The 14,686-nt window shown below is 59.8% G+C and overlaps 1 protein-coding gene across 6 annotated transcripts in view; it reads left to right on the plus strand.

Annotated features, from left to right (window-relative positions):
• RET (ret proto-oncogene) overlaps positions 1 to 14,686 on the plus strand; it is a 50,242-nt gene that overhangs the window by 23,117 nt on the left and 12,439 nt on the right. For 3 of the 6 annotated variants that reach the window (XM_036337284.1, XM_036337286.1, XM_036337287.1), the window contains exons 4-12: positions 1,319 to 1,563; positions 2,691 to 2,886; positions 4,438 to 4,637; positions 6,275 to 6,533; positions 7,267 to 7,392; positions 8,278 to 8,388; positions 8,930 to 9,049; positions 9,849 to 10,105; positions 12,498 to 12,645. In XM_036337284.1, the coding sequence (XP_036193177.1) occupies positions 1,319 to 1,563; positions 2,691 to 2,886; positions 4,438 to 4,637; positions 6,275 to 6,533; positions 7,267 to 7,392; positions 8,278 to 8,388; positions 8,930 to 9,049; positions 9,849 to 10,105; positions 12,498 to 12,645 (1,662 nt within the window). The remainder of the gene's footprint in view (positions 1 to 1,318; positions 1,564 to 2,690; positions 2,887 to 4,437; positions 4,638 to 6,274; positions 6,534 to 7,266; positions 7,393 to 8,277; positions 8,389 to 8,929; positions 9,050 to 9,848; positions 10,106 to 12,497; positions 12,646 to 14,686) is intronic. The other 3 variants (XM_036337285.1, XM_036337288.1, XM_036337289.1) reach the window with 3 other exon arrangements.

A 14,686-nucleotide genomic window follows, 5' to 3' on the forward strand; every position in this document is an offset into this window, starting at 1 on the left:
GTGAAGGACGGTCCGCAGGACTTCCCGATGAGCTGCCTGTGGGTGCTGAGGGGAAGAGGAGCCCGCACAGGCTGCAGGATTCTGCCTGAGCAGCGGTGAGGGCTGGCGGGGACGGGGGGCGGGGGCGGGTGTGATCCCCGTGCAGGTTAAGGAGGGTGGCTGAGTGGACACATGAGAAACCATTTAAAGACAAGAAACAGGGGGAAAAGGACAGGGAGGCTGGACTGCTCGTCTGCGGAACCTGGATTCACACCAGGTGTATCACACTCTGTACTAACGTCAGAGGAATCTCGGTGAAATAAAAGCCGTCCCTCACACTGCCCGTCCTTGCATCTGTCCGGGGCAGGGATACAGATCTTTGCAAGACTGTCCCAAAGCACATGGTTTAGCGCGCTGCTCCTTCTGGCTGAGAATCACATAACTAAACTTTGTTGAGCATGTTTTTTGTAACCATAACAGTAGAGGGAAACAGTATATGATACGCATTCCCCACATGTGTCATCCACATGTTACTATGTGGCTCTGACGTGAGAGACTTGTGATTTCCCACCAAGTGGCGGTGACGTCACCCTCCGTGCTGACCCCCCAGCCCTCAGCGTTCCCCGTCTCTGGGTTTTCCTGGAGGATGAAATCCCAGGACAGACTTGGGTTGGAAAGTGTGTTGTCATTACTGGCCCTCCCCTCGCTGGGTTTCGGGAGGATGCAGGAGTCACTAAATGCACAGCTGTGCCTGGCGAGAAGCAGGCGTGTTAGTCTCGTCCACTTGTCCTCTGGTGGGGAAACTGAGGCACCCAGCGACCAGCCTCAAGCCAGCCAGCCAGCCAGGGGCTGTAGAGCAGGATGCGAACCTGGCAGTGGAAATAGCGTGTGTTGACAGCAAATCCCTCACTAGTTGTCCCCTGTGTTGTTTTCTAGTGGTGGGATTCTGCCTTGACTTCTCACATTCTCTAAAATGAGCAAGTTTTACTTCCATAATTTAAAAAAAACTAACATGTTTTTTTGAAAAGCAGCAAATGCTGGCAGCTGGATCTCTGGGCCTGCAGCCTGGCTGAGCTGATGCCAGCCACAGCCCAGGCCAGGAGGGCAAAGGGGCGGTGATGAGGATGGGACCTGAGGCAGGCCTCCCGGTCCTCGTCCTCCATCAGCACCATTGACCGCTGCAGCCGCAGGAAGCTCACGAGCGCACAGTCCTGCAGACGGTGTCCCTGCTGAGCCACAGAGCCGCTCCCCTGCACCGCGCCTGCTAGGCCCTGGGAATGCAGCACAGCCTGTCCCCAGCCCGGGGTCACACTGGGGGTCCCTGGTCTGCTTTGCACAGGTGAGAACCTGCCCTTCCGCTGCGCCTCCGACAGCCTAGAGGTGAGCACACGGCGGGCCCTGGACCGCGAGCGCCAAGAGAAGTATGAGCTGGTGGCGGCCTGCACAGTGCGCATGGGTGCACGCAAGGAGGAGGAGGTGATGGTGCCCTTCCCCGTGACTGTGTACGACGAGGACGACTCGGCGCCCTCCTTTCTGGACGGTGTTGACACCGCCAGTGCCGTCGTGGAGTTCAAGCGGAAGAAGGTGTGTCCCCCTGTGTGCTTGCCTGTTGTCTGTCGGCCCATCTGTTGAGTGTCTGTTTCTCCATTCAGCCATCAGTCTGACCCTCCCTCTAGTTTTTCGTGTCAGTTGTCAGGGCATTCTGCCTGCCTCCAGGGTAACCCGGCCAGCTCCCAGATGGCCCCTGACTGGGGTGGCCAGGGCCCTGGGGACCCAGCCTGTGTCCCAGCAGGCGGATGAAGCTAAGGGCCTGCCTCTGGGGGCAGACATGTGCCCCCAGGAGGGGAGAGGACAGCAGCTAGCTGGAGGGAGCTCCCTTCCACCAGCACTCAGTCTGCAAGGGGTGGGGTGGGGTGGGAGGGCTTCCAGGCCCCTGGAGGGTAGCCGCGGATGGAGAAAGGCAAGACTGGGGGCTCTAGGAGCTGCCCCGCCCATCCTAGCCCCACCCCTCTCAGGTGCACAGGTGGAGCGTAACTGCCACCTGCTGGGCTTCAGGCTGTCCTGCAGCCACCCGGCTGGCAAAGGCAGTGGGAGGGTGGGCAGGGGGTGTGTAGTCTGCCTGTCTCTCTGGGCACCACAGGACTGGGTTTGGTGAGGAAAGCACATCTGGTGAGGAAATGTCCCCTGACTCTGGCAGGGCTGCCTTGGGGTGACCATAGGGAATTCCGTTAGCAAAGACGTCCTGTAACGTTGCTTGGAGCCGTCCTCACAGCCCTCTCCAGCCTGGTGTCCAGAGGCTTGGAGGGGAGCATTCTGGTATACACCTGGGCTTGGCTCCGGCCCTGCCGTGTATCGCTGTGTGACACTGAGCTAACCCTCCTCCCTGTGGGGCTGGCTCAGGGGAGAGGAGTATTCGCCGTGCTCTGCAGGGACCTGGCTGGGGCGCGTCAGCAGAGCACCCAGGCATCTGCTCTCACCCATCTTTACAGGAAGTCTGTAGGTTCCTACCACGCCTGTTGCACAGGTGAGGTGAAGCACAGTGGCCCAGGAAGGGTGACTGGGCCAGTTAGGCAAGTGGCCCTGGGGGGACTTGAACTCAGGTCAGTCTGTCCGAGAGCCAGCTCTGTGCATGCCTAGTCCACCTGCAGGGCACGTGCCCTCCCTCCGCTCAGGCTGCAGGAGATCTGACTGGCATCTCCTGTTTCCTGCAGGGCACTGTGGTGGCCACCCTGCATGTCTTCGATCCGGATGTGGTGCCAGCATCCGGGGAGCTCCTGAGGCGGTACACAAGCACGCTGCTCCCCGGAGATGCCTGGGCACTCCAGACCTTCCGTGTGGAGCACTCACCCAATGAGACCTTGGTCCAGGCCGACGGCAGCTTCATTCGGGCAACGGTGCATGACTACAGTAAGAGGCTGGGTGCGGCCTGGAGGGCCCCAGGAAACCGGCAGCCCCTGTTCCTGGCCAGGGAAGCCCCCTGCACACACCGACACCGAGCCTGGCCCTCAGAGCACCAGACAACCCTCCGCCCAGCCCCCGTCTCTGCTGGGCTCACTGCAGCCACTGTGGTGGTTTTTACAAGCTGCCCTCTCTTCCTGAGTTGCCCCCTGGCTGCCCCTGTCAGGGCCCCATCACCTCTCCATGCTGACCTTGCCTGGGCTCACTGCCCACTACACGTCATTGCCTGAGTCCTTCCTCCGACCCTGGCACCTACTTTGCTGCCCTTCAGGTGGCCGTGTGCCCGGGGATGCTGCCCCCCTCCACACTCCTCGGCCAGCAGTTCTCTGCTGACATCAGTTGGTGCACAGCAGCAGCTCCACACCCTTGAGCGGGGAGACCCTGAGACGCTGTCCCGTCTGGCTCCTGGAAGGGACCTGCAGGGCTGGGCACGGGTGGTGGCAGGGCCCATCTACACACAGGGCATTCTCATGAGCTGTCTGGCCTCCCCGCCACCTTCCCAGCCCTCCTGCCCATTTCCTGGGATCACCCTCCAAACACCCCACTGTAGTTGGGTCCTTATTTGGGGATCTGCTTCTGGGGGAACTGGGGACACGCATCTTTACCCCTTTCTGCCTGGCCTGTTCCTGTTTCTTTCACATCCTCCCCTCCCCTACCAAGCCCTTGAAGGCTCCCTGCCTTGTGCCGGGAGAACCTCACCCACTAGCTCTGGACTCTGTGTTCCAGAGCCACACATCCATCCTTTGGTCTCCATGAAGCTGACACCACAGCCTTGGCCATGGCAGGTGCACAGAGGTGGACAGGCTCCTAGGCCTGGGGGGTGTGGGAGTCCAGCCCCACTGGAGGCTGCTGCTGTCCAGAGTTCTCGGCGGGGAGGGGACAGGAGGGCCAGCGCAGCCAGCCCAGGGCCTCAGTGGTGCCAGTCTTAACCTCTTGTGTGCCCACACATCACACACACAGTCCCAACACACACACCACACACACTCAAATACACACCTCATGCACGTACCTCATACATACACACCGCACACATACATGCCACACACATACCCACCCACATACTCCGTACATACACTACACGCACCCCCCACACACACTGCACACGCATGCTCCATACACACACACTGCACACATACATATCCACACACATACATACATACTCCATACATACCCTGCACACAGACACACACATACCCATACACATGCGCACGCTCGCTCACACACACACACACACACACACACACATTTCGTACATACAGTACTTTCCAGCTCAGTACAACAGCTAACATTTAAATAGGGGTTCTAACATATTGCCAGCTGCCAGGTCTGTTACGTGCCCACTGTGTGTGTGTGTGCGTGTGTGTGTGTGTGTGTGTGTGTGTGTGTGTGTGTGTGTGTGAAGGTATGTGTTTTCAACCGTGTGCGTGTATGGGCAATGTGTGCACCTGGGACGAGGCGTGCAGTGGCCTGAGCCGTCATCACCGTGCCCCCTCCCCGCAGGGCTGGTCCTCAACCGCAGCCTCCCCATCTCGGAGAGCCGCACCCTGCAGCTGGCTGTGCTGGTCAATGACTCTAGCTTCCAGGGCCCTGGGGAGGGCACCCTCCTCCTCCACTTCAACGTGTCGGTGCTGCCGGTCAGCCTGCGCCTGCCCAGTGCCTACTCCTTCACCGTGAGCAGGCGGGCCCACCTCTTTGCCCAGGTGAGCCTTCAGCCCACTGCCAGCCTGGCCGGGATGTGGAGGGGCGGGGAATCCCTCAGGGTGGGGCACTCCTGGGGTGGGCACTCTGTCTAGCAGATTGCAAACCAGGGCGGGGTGGGTGACACCCCTCCCTGGGCTAATAAGTACATGGAGTGGCCCAGGAGGAGCCACGGGGGGGAGGGGAGGCGCACAGAGCCTCTCTCTTCTCCGTTATCTTTAAGTTGTGTCCTCTCCCTTGTTAGTATCTGTAAGACAGCTTTGTACGAGGGCAAGGGCAATGCCAAGCAGATGTGTGTATGCTGACTTGGAGAGACGTTCCTGGTGGGTTGTTAAGTGAAAAAGTGGTTTGCAGAAATGCTGGTCACACACTCCACATGTCCACAAGCCATCTTCATGGATGGCCTTATCACCGGGCCTTCCACTGGGCCCGGGGGGGGGGGGGCGGGGGGGCGCTGCCACTTCCCTTCTGTGAGCACATTTGCACTTGCCACAGGCACAGAACGATTAGAAGTGGAAACAATTAGAGCCGGCAGTATTCCTAAAAGAAGACGAGTCACACAGTGCTTAGCATGTTGGTGCAGTTCTTTCTAGAATGTTTCGTGTGAGCACTTTTTATTTTATTTTTTATTACATTTTTATTGATTTCAGAGAGGAAGGATGAGGGAGAGAGAAAAACATCAATGATGAGAGAGAATCATTGATTGGCTGCCTCCTGCACGCCCCCCACGGGGGATCGAGCCTGCATCCCTGGCATGTGCCCTTGACTGGAATCGAACCTGGGACTCTTCAGTCCACAGGCTGATGCTCTGTCCACCGATCCAAACCGGCCAGGGCCGTGTGAGCACTGTTTAAGTTAACTTGAAATTGCAGCAGGTGTATGCTTTCACATACTGCCCCCTCCTGGGGAGCAGCTGGGATGTCCTGGTCAGGGCTATCTATCACTGTCCTGGTGGTAGTTCCTGGGGTTGGCTCCCAGCCCCCTTCACTTCCAGCAGCCACCTGGGCCCCCGCACAGGAAGGAGAAGGCGCCCCCCTTCCCTTCGACACGTCCAAGCTCCCTGACTTGCCACCACCCTGGACCTTCCATAGAGGGGCGTCGAGGATGGTGGGAGGTGGCAAGGCAGCCCCTCTTTCCCAGGGTCTCCGCCAAGCCCAGGAAGGCCCCTGGTCCTGTATGAGACCAGCAGCCACGCTGCATGACCGTGTGGCCGGGTGCAGTGCTCTGACCAGGCGGGTGGGCCACCCTGGCCACATGCAGTGAGGACAGGAACGGGTGGTCCCCAGGGCAAAATGCCTGGCCGGAGCAGCGAGGGTGTGCATAGGAGGGAGCCGTCGGCTTTGTGCCTGGATGGGGGCCGTGAGGAAAGAGCCAGCACCTCGGCCCTTGCCTGGAGGTCCAGCTAACCCGGACTCCAGTGCCCAGCTCCCGGAAGCAGGGGTGGGTGGTGGTGTGATGCCTGGGGAGGGCAGGGCCAGGCAGGTGCACGGGAACATGGAGGATGGGGAGTCCAGAGGGTGCTGCCCTTCCCAGATGAGCAGGGGACTGTGCCAAGACTCAGGCTGCCAAGGAGTCCCTCCAGCCACCACCACGGGCCTGTCCGGCCGCCCAGCCACAGCACTCCCTTTGCCCGGCCTAGGTTGGGAAAGTCTCCGTGGAGAACAGCCAGGAGTTCACGGGCATCCACCTGCGGTACGAGCTGCAGCTCTCCAGCGCCAACTGCAGCGCCCTGGGAGTGGTCACCTCGGCCGAGGACGCCTCGGGGACCCTGTTCGTGAATGACACGGAGGCCCTGCGGCGGCCCGAGTGCACCCAGCTCCAGTACACGGTGGTGGCCACCGACCAGCCAACCGGCAGCCAGGCCCAGGGCCCACTGCTCGTCACCGTGGAGGGGACGTGTGAGTGCCGGGCCCTGTGGAGGGTGCGGGTGGGTGGGACATGGTCCTGCCGCCGGCTTCCCCACAGAAGGGGCCTGCTCCTGCTCCCTCTCGGGGATGGGTGGCTTCCCTGAGCCTGAGTCTCCTCCCGGATAAAATGAGAATAACAGTGCGTGCCGCACAGCCGAGCTGGAAGGATGACGGGTGACGGGGAGTGTGAAACCGCTCCGCCCAGAGACACTGCGTAGCAGTCAGTGCTCCCTGTCACCCTGTCGGTGCATCCGCACCTGCACTTACTACGGGGCTGCCAGATAAAACTTGAATTTTAGGTTAAAAAAAACAAAAACAATTTCTTGATGTATGTCCCGTGCAACCTCTGCAGAGTCTCTCAGAAGACAATTTTTTAGGTGTCAACGAAATATTAGGGACATACTTACATAAAGCAAGTGTTCAGTGTTTATCTGAAGCTCAGGATTTAACCTTATGTCCTTGGCCACGTCTGGCCACCTCACATCCTCCCTCTGTACTATCCAGCCCAGTAGCTGTGCCCCCTTTGGCTGTGGTGCCTGCCCCCCCCCCACCCCACCCCCGTTTCCCAACAGCCCCATCACTGCCCTGCACCTGGTGCTGAGTTACTCCATCCCCTCTGGACTCAACCCATGAGGCAGCTCAGCCAGTGCTGCCCTGTCCCTGGGTGCTGGCGGGACACTGGGCCCGGGCTGGCCCCCTGTGACCTGCTTCCTTCCACCCCCAGACGTGGCTGAGGAGCCAGGCTGCCCCCTGTCCTGCGCCGTCAGCAAGAGGCGGCCCGAGTGTGAGGAGTGCGGTGGCCTGGGCTCTCTGACAGGCAGGTGCGAGTGGAGACAGGGAGACGGCAAAGGTAGGCCCCACACAGAGCCGGGGCCTGCGGCCAGGCAGCCAACGGGGGTGGTGATGGCTGAGTGGAAATTGGGTCTGTGCGGATCCCTCTCATGCCTCATCTCTTCTCCAGAGCCTTGTCCCCGTCCAGGGCTCCTGATGCCAGGAGGTGGGCGTGAGTTCAGGGTATGGGTGGCATGAGGACATTCAGGCTGGTCATTGCCAAGGGAACAAAGATGGTTGGGGCTGGCCTCTCTCTGGACTTGGGAGGGTCTGGGCCAAAGCTGGGATGTGTAGGGGACAGAGAGGCTCTCCCTGGGAGCCCCCAGGCCCAGCAGGGTATCCCCAGGCAGGGAGGGCCTATGCTGTGGACAGCAGCCAACTCCAAGCTGCACCCACCACTACAAGGACCGCTCTGCTGGTGCAGCCTTGAGGGGGGGCTCGCCTTGTCTGGCTTCTGGTCCCCTGGGCGTGAGGCCGACACAGCCCTGGGGTGGCCCAGCCCCTCCATCCCTCACCACCTACCTGTCCTTATCCATTCAGGACCCCCAGGCACTTCTCAGGGATGCCCCTGGTGGTGGGGCTGCATGGGTGGGTTTTTAATCCTCATCCAAGCACATGTTTTTGATGATTTTAGAGAGGAAGGGAGAGAGAGAGAAACATTGATCAGTTGCCTTCCACACCCATCCCGACTGGGGATAGAACCCACAGCCACGTACGGGATGGTGCTCCAACCGACTGAGCCACCGGCCAGGGCTGCCTGTGTGGATTTTCACTGCTCAGACCTTGGAGGGGCTGGGCTGTCCCGAGAGGCCCTGGGGTGCCGCCCACCCTCGGGGCTCTGAGTCTGAAAGGCTGACCAGGGCGGCGCTCCCGCAGGGCAGTGACCTCGCACTGTGTCTTACAGGGATCTCCAGGAACTTCTCCACCTGCTCCCCCAGCATCAAGACCTGCCCCGACAGCCACTGTGATGCCGTGGAGAGCAGCAATCCCCACATCTGCCCCCAGGACTGCCTCCGTAAGCCACCCGCTGGGCCTGCCCAGTCAGCCTCAGCCAAGACGGGGCCCTGGGGAGGTGGGCTCCCCCCTGCACTTCAGCCTGACCAGCCACTTTCCTGGGTTTTATGTGCCCACCTTTGTCTCACATTTTATTTGAATGAAGGGCTCTGCCCCCCTCAAAACAAAAATTGGAGCTAGGTGCCCTGGTCCGGTGTCACCCTGGCCACTCACAGGGCTGCAGCTCCCCGCCCCCAATCTGCTGGTCACCCCTGCTGCCTCCTCCGCTTCTGAGAAGCAGCCCTGTGTGGACCTTGGCAAGGTCCCTGGGCAGCCTATGGGCTCCTCCCCCACCTGCGGTGATCAGGGAACCGGCTTGGGGACAGGTCATGCTGAGGCTCCTGTCCAGATTACCTGGACTTCTGAGCTCACTCCCCGACTCGCCCCCACCCCCAGGCCTGAGGAGCTGACATCAGGCAGGCAGAGAGGGACCTCCCGCACTCCTCTGGGTGGTCTTGGCTGGTCAGGCCACCAGAAGGCTGAGTGGCTTCCTTTGTCACCAGGGGGCAGCATCATTGGGGGGCATGAGCCAGGGGAGCGCTGGGGGATTAAAGCCGGCTTTGGGACCTGCAGCTGCTTACCTGAGGGGAGGAAGTGCTTCTGTGAGCCGGAGGACAGCCAGGGTGAGTGGGGGGGACACATGGGGCAGGGCTCCCCACACCTCCCCACAAGACAGAGAGGAAACTGCAGGGAAGCAGTCACCCTGGAGACCCTCCTCCATCCCCCTGGGCATCTGGCCCCCATCTTTGCAGGCAGAGAGCTAGGTCAGGGCCTCCCTATCGTGCCTTATAGCCCAAAATTACACGACAGGGTTGGGCTGGAAAACTCGTCTTCCCTCCAAATAACTCCGTGGCTGCTTAGACTGTCCAATGCAGAGCCTTGGCGGGGCCCAGCGCTGTCCAGCTGGGGCGCCGCTGTCCCAGCCAGAGCCTCCGGTGCTTCCTCCGGGGCAGCAGGTGTGGTGGGCAGCACGGCTTACTGAGCACATGGGCCCAGGGACACGTTTCTGTTCTGGCATTTGAGTTGTTATTGAATGGCCCCAGGTCCTGAGCCACTCTCCTGCCCTCACTTTTTATTAAAAAAACACAAAGACATCAGGAACCAGGACATTCCCTCCCACAGCCCTCCAGGCCAGCTGACTGCAGTGCAGCGCCCCCCTCCCTCACCCCCTGCCCCCCACCCGACGACATGGTGTGTGCCGCCTCTGCTGTGTGGCCTCGGGCAGGCGGCTTACACACTCTGTGCCTCTCTCGCTCCTGGAGTGTTGGGTATTCTTGCCCCCATGCCAGCAGCACTGGCCAGCCGCTCACAGTTCGTCACAGCAGCCATCGTTCTCCAGGCTGGGCGGCTGTGCCATGCTGGCTCCCCTTGGGATTCGGGGGGGCCCTCCAAGGGTGTTCCTCACGGCCGCCCCGCCCGCAGACCCGCTGTGCGACGAGCTGTGCCGCACGGTGATCGCGGCGGCCGTGCTCTTCTCCTTCATCATCTCCGTGCTGCTGTCCACCTTCTGCATCCACCGCTACCACAAGAACGCCCACAAGGCGCCCATCGCCTCGGCCGAGATGACTGTCCACCGGCCGGCCCAGGCCTTCCCCATCAGCTACTCCTCCTCCAGTGCCCGGCGGCCCTCGCTGGACTCCATGGAGAACCAGGTCTCTGTGGACGCCTTCAAGATCCCGGTGAGGTTCTAGGTGGGGCTCCCGGAGGGGTACAGAGGGGAGGGCTGTACTGGGGGAGGGGGTGCTGTCCTGCAACCCACAGGCAGCTCGTGTGTGAGTTTCCAGTAACCCCTGCCTTCACTGAAATGACTTCCAGGGAGAGCAGGGGCCGGGGCAGAGAGCATAGAGGCAGTTTAGTGAGCGAGACTGATGGGTGCTGATTCAGACAGACTGAGGTGTGGGCCCCAGGATACGGTGAGGGCAGTCTGCTACACCCGCTGACGCCCAAGGACCTGGGGGGCCCGCGGTGCAGTGTGGACCCCTGGGGTGGGGGTTGAACAGAGGAGGTCTATGGTCTGCTTTCGTTTCCACAGGATGCTCTGTTGAGTCTGTAGGGTGGGTGCAAAAGTGGGAGTCCGGGATGAGGCGCTGTCCCCATGCAGGTGAGAGATGGTGGCAGCAGCAGGGAGGGGAGCCCCTCTGTGGCGTGAGGGGCCACCTGTGCTGGAGCCAGCTGACAGAGTGCCAGCCAGAGCCAGTAGGCGTCCAAGTCCCCTTCTCAGTGGGAGAAGCCGATCTGTGGTCACCATGTGTTCCTCAGGGCCCCTACTGGCAGGTCTCCCCTCAGCCTGCAGTGCCCCTTTGCATTCTGGCTGGGAACTGCCTGAGGAGCTGGGAGCCAGTTCGGGGGGGGGGGGGGGGGGCACGGAGGTAAGTGCTGAGTGGAGGGTGTGTGGCAACAGAAGTCCCACCTCGAGGCTGGGAAGGGAGAGCTCAGTGTATGGACCTTCAGGCAGGAAGCTCAGCACCCAGGGGCCAGGTGGTCCTGGCCGTCACCACCAGGACTGGGAGGTGGCTGGGTTTGTAGGAGGAGCCACCAGGGGGTGCTTGCCCTTTAGTGAGGGTCTGGGCCATAGAGGTGGTTCCCAGCTGCAGCGGCCACTGCAGCCTCCCTCCCAGCTCTCCTACTTCCAGTCACACAGCAGCTGGGGGGTGCAGCCCCACCCAGCCGTGTCTCAGCTTCCTCCGAGGCCTCTGGGATGAGCCATACGGTTCCTTTATCTACCCTGGTAGTTTGCAGTGAGGCCCCTGGGAGAGGGGGCTGATGGTGCTCGTGCTGGTGGACCCGCCCACCTCGGCCCACGTCACCTGCTGCCCAGGTTGCAGAGCCACCAGAGCCCAGCCTGAGACCTAAGGGCCACACTGACCAGCTCTGAGGCCTCAAACATGCCACTCAACTGCTCACCTCAGTTTGCTGATATATAAAGTGGGGAGAATGACATTTAATGTTCTTAAGAAGATGAAATTGGTGACAGCCGTGCGTGCTCAGTCCGGTCTCTGTAGAACTGAAGTTCCCGGCCGTGTGAGGCGAGGACTCCGGGCAGCGATGATAGTGTTGTCCACTCTGACCCTGACCATGGGTTCCTAGGAACCTGAGACAACACCAGGACGCCCTGGAGCGGCCTGAAGGTGCCCCTGGCCACGGTGCTGAGAGGAGGTGCCTCTGCACCCAGACATCAAAAAGCCTGGCTCTGGCCATTTCAGGGGCAGCGAGTTTTGGGGTGTCATCTCTGTGGGCCGGGCAAGCCCCGTGAGGCACATTGTGAGCAGCCCCCAGAAGCCACGTCCACGCCCAGCTTCAGGGGACTTGGGAGGGGAGGCTCCAGGCAGGCATGGGCATCCCCAGTCAGAATCCCAGGGCACAGCCAGGCAAGGTGCCTAGAAGGCACCCTTGAGAGTCCTGAGTGTGTGGGCAAGGTGTGGGTGAAGGGGAACAGGACAGGCGGGTGTGTGCAGCTCAGAGCGATGGCCGGCTCCGGGGGAGGGGCAGCCTCTTCCACAGGCTGCCAGGAAGTTGCTCTGGACACTTCCACCCGTAGTGACTTGGGCCACTGGGAGGTTCCTGGCATCTCTGGAGAGGGCACGCCAGGACCTGGCTCAGCCCAGTCAGGGCCTGTGGGCCTGGTGTCCAAAGCAGAAGCAGTGCTGAGAGGATTGGGCCTGGCTCCCAGGGAAGAGGCCATGTTCTCACGTGAGCACCTGTCGTGCTCAGTGAGCCCTCAACACACACCTCATTAGAGAGACAAGGACACGGGCCCCGGGTGGCCCCGGGCATGTTCAGTGAACTGGGACCAGTAAGGGTACAGGCATCCGGAGAGTCCAGGCCAGTCTGTGGCAGCAGCTGCCTGGCCTGGTGGAGGCCTGTCATGGAACGGCACCTCTGGGCCCAGCTGTGGAGTCCTGCCCTTAGGGACATGGGTGACTGTCCCCTGCTGGTGCAGATCACAGTCAGTTCTCTGCACATCGGAGCTCATCCACCAGGACATGTTCACGGGTCTTGCCTTATTCTCCTTCTCTTACCCTCACCGTCTTCCTCCCCTCACCTCTTCTCCTTCCTTCAACCCCAATGCAGGAGGACCCAAAGTGGGAGTTCCCGCGGAAGAATTTGGTTCTTGGAAAAACTCTGGGAGAAGGCGAATTTGGAAAAGTGGTCGAGGCAACAGCCTTCCGGCTGAAAGGCAAAGCTGGGTACACGACTGTGGCCGTGAAGATGCTGAAAGGTACCTGTCCAGGCAGCACACAGGGTGGCTCTGCCATGCACACCTGTGGGAGCCCCCGGGGTAGACGAAGCCCCCGACAGCACAGGAGGTGGCGCTGTGCTGGCAACGCCTCAGGAGCCTCCAGGGTTGTCCTTTTTTTTAATATATTTTATTGATTTCAGAGAGGAAGGGAAAGGGAGAGAGAGAAACATCAGTGATGAGAGAGAATCATTGGTCGCCTGCCTCCTGCACACCTCTTATTGGGGATCGAGCCCAAAACTCAGGCATGTGCCTGGGACCCTTCAGTCTGCAGGCCGACACTCTATCCACTGAGCCAGACCGGCTAGGGCCAAGTTTGTTCTTGAGTGGATGCAGCCTGGGAACCCCACCCATCATAGACGACCTGGGTCAGGTGGTTCTTGGAGAAGCAGGGCGAGGACCTTCCTCCCTTGGAAGGTTCTAGAGTGGTGTAGCTTTTTTACCAGTGGTTCCCCATGTGGGGCACATGCTCCACGGGGGCAATTTGATTTTTAAGGGGGGAAATTCAAGAATCAGTTATTAACAGTGAATGTTTTGCATTTTTTATGGTTCTAGGGTCTTCTTCTATAGTAGATACATATATATTATGACATGTGTGCATTTCGGTTCTCTATTACATTTTGAAACTTTACTTGCTATTGTTTCATATCACTTCATATTATTATTATTATTGACAATTTCTTAGTGATTTCTTCCTCAGACTTCAACTGTCCTTTCGTTCTTTTCTTTTTCTCTTTCATGGATGCCGTGTTCTTTGGAAGCTTATTTAGGCCAAGTGAATGGCCTTTGAGGCTTCCTCCACATGAATAGGAGTTCACTTTTTGAATAATAAGGATTAATATGTCACGGTGGGGGCATCAGGATTCTAGAGATGCTTAGGTGGGGCATGGCCAAAAAGAGGTTGGGAACCACTATTCTATGCCAACGTTGGGTAAAGATTTGAGTTTTAAAAAAACTTTAAAGCCGTTTGGTATTGAACTGCTGGCTCTCCCCGCCTCACTCTGCCCCATTCATTCCTCGCAGTTAAGTGTCTGCTGGGGCCCGGGTGGAAAGGCCACCTGAGAGGGCTGGCCGCCCCAGGCTGGCCGTGAGTGACCAGTTGTGCCACAGGCTTGGCTCTGAGTGGGCACACACCCAACCACACAAACTCATGTTTCTGCCGTGGCTGGGCTCTGGCCCACGTGGACTGACAAGGTCCCAGCGGCCGTGTGGTGGGCGAGACTCGGCTGGTACACAGTGAGGGGCCACACATTCAGGGCTCCTGGATGCTTCCCCAGGCCCTCAAACTATGTCGCCCCTTACCTGAGAGAGCCCACGCCCTAAGCAGGCACAGTGAGGCCTGCCCAGGGCCTCCCATGTGTGGTACAGGGGTTCCTGATTCCTGATGCCCCATCTCCTCTCGCTTCCAGACAAGTCTGCAGTCCCGGCAGTCGCCTGGGACAGTTGGGCAGTGGGCCATGGGGCGCTGACCCAGAAAGGCTGTTTAGCACAGCTTCTGACTCAAAATACCTCCACATGAGGCTCCCACTCCCGATGGGACCCCAAACCAGCCCTGCCCTCTCAGGATGCATGCCCTCCTCCTGGCAGGAGACTTCTGTAAAATGTGTGGCCTTTGCCTTCCTCCAGGGCTTTGCCCCGATGTCGAGTGCTTGGTCATCAGGTGTTTGGGGACACCAGGGGGTCCCCTTTCCTTCCCAGAGGATTAATGAGGGGGTCTCTGTGCACTGCTGTCTTTGAAAGATGGTGATTGCAAGAAAGTAACTCCACTTAACACCCAGCCCAGAGCTGAGAGGCTGTCCATGGAGAGATCCTACTACTGGACGTTGCCTCACGGGGTTCTTATTCCCTGGAGGCAGGGGAGGCCACTGTTAACCATCCCACAGGCGGGCCGAGAGTTGCTCCAAGCTGTGGAAGTTAGGGGGAGGGTATCTGAGAAGGTAGTGGGTCTCTGCAGAAGCCTGCTGTGGGCTAATGCCACCCCACATGGTCACAAACGGGGCTTCCAGAAGGGATGGGTTTGCAG

The sequence above is a fragment of the Myotis myotis genome, unplaced genomic scaffold (genome assembly GCF_014108235.1).
Source record: "Myotis myotis isolate mMyoMyo1 unplaced genomic scaffold, mMyoMyo1.p scaffold_m19_p_15, whole genome shotgun sequence".
Lineage (NCBI taxonomy): Eukaryota > Metazoa > Chordata > Mammalia > Chiroptera > Vespertilionidae > Myotis > Myotis myotis.